The following is a 4,900-nucleotide window of genomic DNA, read 5'->3' as shown; positions in this document are numbered from 1 at the left end:
TTTCAAGCCTTGCTCTAAAGAATCATAAAAACCAAGTACTAAATGTTTTTAATTTATTAATGACTAGATTAATTTTTAAATAAGGTTTAATACAATGTTTTCACAACTCAAGAAAGTGCAGGAGATGGCTCCTTTCCAATATAATTTTTGGTGAGTAATTTTATTTACATCATGTTTTTATTTTTAAAAAAGAAAAAAATTATGATGTTGAAATTTGATGATTCCCACTAGTATGATTTTACTTTATTTGTTCAACCTAATTGGGGAAAATATTGAGGTCAAGATGAGCACGCTAGCCCACCTAAAGTATATATAAAAGTCAATTCTTTTTCTTCTGCCACAAGCATAAATAACCAATTGTTGGTAAAGCTAGAAAATCCACCAATGGAATTTTACCTAATTGTTATATAATTTTAATAACACAACTCACTTGTAGTTCAAATTAAAAAATTAAAAAATTAAAATAAAAATAAAAATAAATACAGGTGGAAGAAAAACTATTGATTTGAGAGGAATTTGACCCAACAAGAATCCGCCTAAACCTGACCAAATGCCAGCTTCAACAAACTTGCTTAATCTGACTCTTAAAAGTGAAAAATTCCCATATGGAAAGAAGGAATTTTCTATGATCCACTTGCATGAGAATGTAAGTGGGAAACAACTCAAACCCCAACTCTGAGACTTGCCCTCTCTTTCTGGTTTCCTCTTTAACCTGTTCATCTGAATGTGGGCAGCCTCAGGCTCTTAGCCCATTGATGGTTAAAGCACAAACCCATGTGGTTATTGTGAGTAGCACTACTGCAACTTGCCCTCTCTCATGCATTGACCATGCCCTCCATCGACCCATGTATACCACAATCAATTTTTTTTCTCAACTTTCTCTCAAATATGATGAGGCCATTATTCCTGCAATTCTGATCATAAGAACAATTGCACTATCTCATCTGGGTTTAGGAAAAATATTTTATTTTTTTGGATCATTTTATCATCCTCCCCCAAGCTCTTGCCTCTTAGAGGTAATTTTTGTCTCTAGATTCAGTACCCCTGGTACCCCACCAAAGATCCAATTCAAGCTTATAGTACTTTGGAGGTTCGATTCATGCTCCCCTGGTTAGCACCCATTGGAGGTCAAGTGGAGACCAAACTTGGCCCACCATATCATCATGTCCTTAAATTCTATGTTGTACAGTTCATCTGCTAGCGCTCACCTTTGTGAATGCTTGAGTACCGTACGTCCGGAATATTGATGGAGACATCTAGGGAGAAAACACTGAAATTCATACAAGTTTCTTTTAACATTGAGAGTAACTCAATCATACTTGGAAAATTTTACTAGTTCGATCATCTCTATTTTAGCTCAATCTGGCTTGGTGATTTTGGAGAATGCCTTGCAGTAATGGCCGTGATCACTACTGAATGAAAACTCTTCTAAGTTCCTAGGAAAAGCTAAATTAAGCACTTAATAAACCAATATAATAATCACTACTGCATATATATATTCCATGCAAACTACACAAGTATCTGGATGACTCATGAATGAGATGAGAAGCCGATAAATCCACTGTATTCTAAGTAATTGTAGGTTTTTTCAGAGACTAATTGTTGAAACCAAATTCATTATACATAATATAGACAAATGTTTTGATTTTACACAGGATAAATTATGGCATGCTAGTGACTAGTGAGTCTTTGACTTATTTTTCCTTTAGGAAAAGAATTGTCCTTCACTGTCATGATTTTGAATTCCAAGTGGGTTCTCCTGTTTTATGTACTATGTAACTTTTCGAGTGATTTAAATAAGCAGAACTTTCAGAAAGTGGGAAAGGAGCAAGAAGCACACGAAATATTGATCAAGAGAGGAGCACAGACTTTTTTCTTGGGCATTCACTTTTTTTTTTTTTTTTTAATTGTAATACGCATAACAGAGAATGTTACAACAGAAATCTTCCCTACGATTTATGAGACCAGAACTCATTTCACCCCACCATGAAAAGTAGGTTGAGTGTTATGCCATGATCACTACATGTTAATAATCAACACATATTTACATGACTTTCATCTTGTTTACCCTTAGATGGTCCCTTGTCATTTTCTGGTGAAACTGAGGATGCTTCATCAATTGTGATAACGACATCGGTGGCATCACTGTCAGGAATAGGTTTAATGGTGCCCCGATGAAGTAATTGTGGCTTCTCTGGTGTTACGTTAGGTTCAACACCCTTAAAATGTGCTAGGCCAGAAAGCTCATGGACTGTTTCAGAAACTTTTTCCATACATTTAACAATCTCAATTAGTGTTGAAGCAACCGTGGCATCTGGTATGATTTCTAAGAGGTCTGTCTCATCTAACGAGGCAGCATTCAGTGCAATCTCAAGGTCCTTGACAGCAGCTTTAGCACTCGCCACATGTGGATCAGCTGAGGAGGGGTCTGTCATTGTTTTGATTGCTGAGGCTAAGGCTTTCAGAGCTTTGCCCGATTCTGAACTTATCTTTGTGCATGGTTCTTGAATTTTCATTCGGAATTCAGCTGATACCTATCAAAGTAACATAAAAAAAATTATATCAGAAGGTGGATTTATAAATGGAACATAAAAGCAGGAAAATAGGCGAGTATGTAGGTTTCCACTATTTTTTGTCAAACCTCCATGATCACAGAAAATTTAAAACATAATGGAGTAATTGATAAAAAAAAAGAAAAGAACTCAAAGTGCCCTAAATGGCAATAATTTGATCTCCATTAACAACTTTGTCAGCATCCATTTGATACATTAGATAATTTTTTTCTTTTTATTTTTTTGCCTAACTTTTTTTGGCTATAAAAAATGTTCAAGTTTTCTTTTTCACTGTGGGCAAAGCAGTACTCTTCATATTGGACTTGTTTCTTTTTTCTTTGGTACTTGTTCTATTCAGTTTGGCTTATGAATTTCAGTTTGTCTTTGGTTTAGCATTACTATATGTGAAGGTAAGAAGTTATACTTGAATCTCGGAGTTTATGTAGCTGCTGATAGCTTCAATGTGGTATGCACATTGGCGAGTAAAAGCTCCAATCATGAGGTACTGTTTCCATGGATGACGGAACCTGAAACGGCCATGGCAGGGTTCCCATGATGCAAAGTTTGCCTGAAAATTTATGAGATGAATTAGGTTGAACTTTAGTAGAAGATAGTGCATGTTAACAGTGGGCCATGTATGAGCAGAAAGCCACAAAGAAAATTTCATGCCAAAGGAAAAGGTTGGTGCACGCTACTCACCAAGGATTCTTCACTGCTTTTTGAATTGAGAGCACTTTTATATCCTTGAAGAAATGACTTGTCATCCTTCGAGTCCACAGCGCTCTCACCATCAAAAGGTTCCTTAAAATATTCACCTCCAAATCCTGAAAAATCTTTCTCCTTAATTAGTACGCTCTTTCCAGATCAAATGGAAGTATTGGAGAAACAAAAGTGCAAATTCAGTTAAAAAATAATGTACCTTCAAGGAAGTTTGCAAGCTTTTCTATATTGCGGACAGTCATGTTATGAAGATCTTCGCCAGCCCACACTGGACAGACAAAAATGGCTATGATTATGCAGGTTGCTCCTCCCACAAGGATTGTCGACAGCCTTTGGTGGGCCAGCTCTACTATGTCATTAACTCGATACCCCGAAACAGCTACCAAGCTGAATGTCAGTATAAATATTAGGACCCCGTAATCGTATCTTGCCTTGATTCTCGGGAAGAATCTTGAGAAGGTGGACGCTGTAGCTGCGCATGCCCAATCAATTTAAATGAGATACATGAACGGATGGGGAATGTATACTTATGTGTGTTTGGTTGATGAGAAAATGAAAGAAAAGAAAAAGTTTGGAATTGGAATTGTTATCCTGTGTAAGATCCCAAATTAATTTTATCTTCTTTATTAGTCCATCTTGTTGGGAAATGGGAAGTGAAATGGAGCATCAAGTGTGTATATATACCTAGTAGGAAGACAAGGATCCCAAGGACAATCGGTTCTCCTTCCTCTCCAAATAGACTTGCCAACTCTTGAGCTCCAACCCCGAGGGCTCCGGCTACCATTGTTGCAAAACCTCTATTTAAACTTTTGCTGAGGGTTGCGCCTGAAAGAACAAATTAAGGCACAAACTTAAGGATTCTTATGTTTTATTGACTTATAAAGGGAATAATGCATAAGCCCGATAGATAGCTTACCAACAGTGAATTCGAAGACCACCACCACGGTCAGGACAGCCCACATACCCGAGACCCCAAAACTGTCATACAGGGGTCTGAAATAGTAGAACATGGATATCAAGGTGAGAGCCAGTCCCACTTTTAGGGAGTGAATAATTTTTCTTGGGTCGTCTTGGCCTTGTTTCTGGGCGTTTTTGGCTACTTGTACCAGCTTGGTCTTGGAGGACTTGAGGCAGTCCCACCCATAAGCGAAAAAACCAGCTTTCTTCTGGGTTTCTGCTGCAATTTCCATGGTTAATGAGTGTTGGGGTCGATGTTTTGACAGGCGAAATATATGAGAGGACGGTTATAACTAACTGAAAGGAGACCTTTTGGAGTGGTTTTCCTTCCCCTAAGCAATGTTGAGAGGGGGAAAGGGGCAGAGGGGCAAAGAATTGAGGTGCCTGAAGGAAGATGGCTTTGAAGGGAGAAAATGGCTTGGGGAGAGATTCTCGCCAAGGCCTGAATTTATAAGATGAGTTCAAGAATATTATATTGGTACATGTGTTGGTGTCTGTTGCACCTAGTGACGAAAGGACAAAGATTTTCGCCGACAAAGAATTCCAATGTGGCTGACTGTGCCTTTACTTGGATCTGAGCCATATTTTTATAACCAGAAACAACACATAGCCCACCAGGCATTCAAAACAGTAAGGTTACGGCACCCTTTAACTTTTAGTGCGGAGTTTCC

General features: G+C 38.0%; 1 protein-coding gene across 1 annotated transcript; it reads right to left on the bottom strand.

Moving 5' to 3' along the window:
• Positions 1–1,884: 1,884 nt before the first annotated feature.
• Positions 1,885–4,637, bottom strand: LOC117920926 (aluminum-activated malate transporter 8-like). Its single transcript, XM_034838628.1, has 6 exons — positions 4,189–4,637; positions 3,957–4,097; positions 3,472–3,744; positions 3,252–3,376; positions 2,977–3,120; positions 1,885–2,534 (listed from the first exon to the last, which is right to left on the bottom strand). The coding sequence occupies exons 1-6, from the start codon at positions 4,460–4,462 to the stop codon at positions 2,034–2,036; spliced, it is 1,458 nt and encodes a 485-aa protein (XP_034694519.1). The 5' UTR covers positions 4,463–4,637; the 3' UTR covers positions 1,885–2,033.
• Positions 4,638–4,900: the final 263 nt, after the last annotated feature.

Source organism: Vitis riparia, chromosome 8 (assembly GCF_004353265.1).
Source record: "Vitis riparia cultivar Riparia Gloire de Montpellier isolate 1030 chromosome 8, EGFV_Vit.rip_1.0, whole genome shotgun sequence".
Lineage (NCBI taxonomy): Eukaryota > Viridiplantae > Streptophyta > Magnoliopsida > Vitales > Vitaceae > Vitis > Vitis riparia.
This window is presented reverse-complemented; position numbering and strand designations above follow the sequence as displayed.

Coding starts and splice junctions, on each gene's coding strand:
- LOC117920926 (XM_034838628.1), bottom strand. CDS start 4,462: ATGGAAATTGCAGCAGAAACCCAGAAGAAAGCTGGTTTTTTCGCTTAT. Junction 3,377..3,471: donor GCTTGCAAACTTCCTTGAAG/GTACATTATTTT, acceptor AAGATTTTTCAG/GATTTGGAGGTGAATATTTT. Junction 2,535..2,976: donor ACATAAACTCCGAGATTCAA/GTATAACTTCTT, acceptor TTACTTTGATAG/GTATCAGCTGAATTCCGAAT.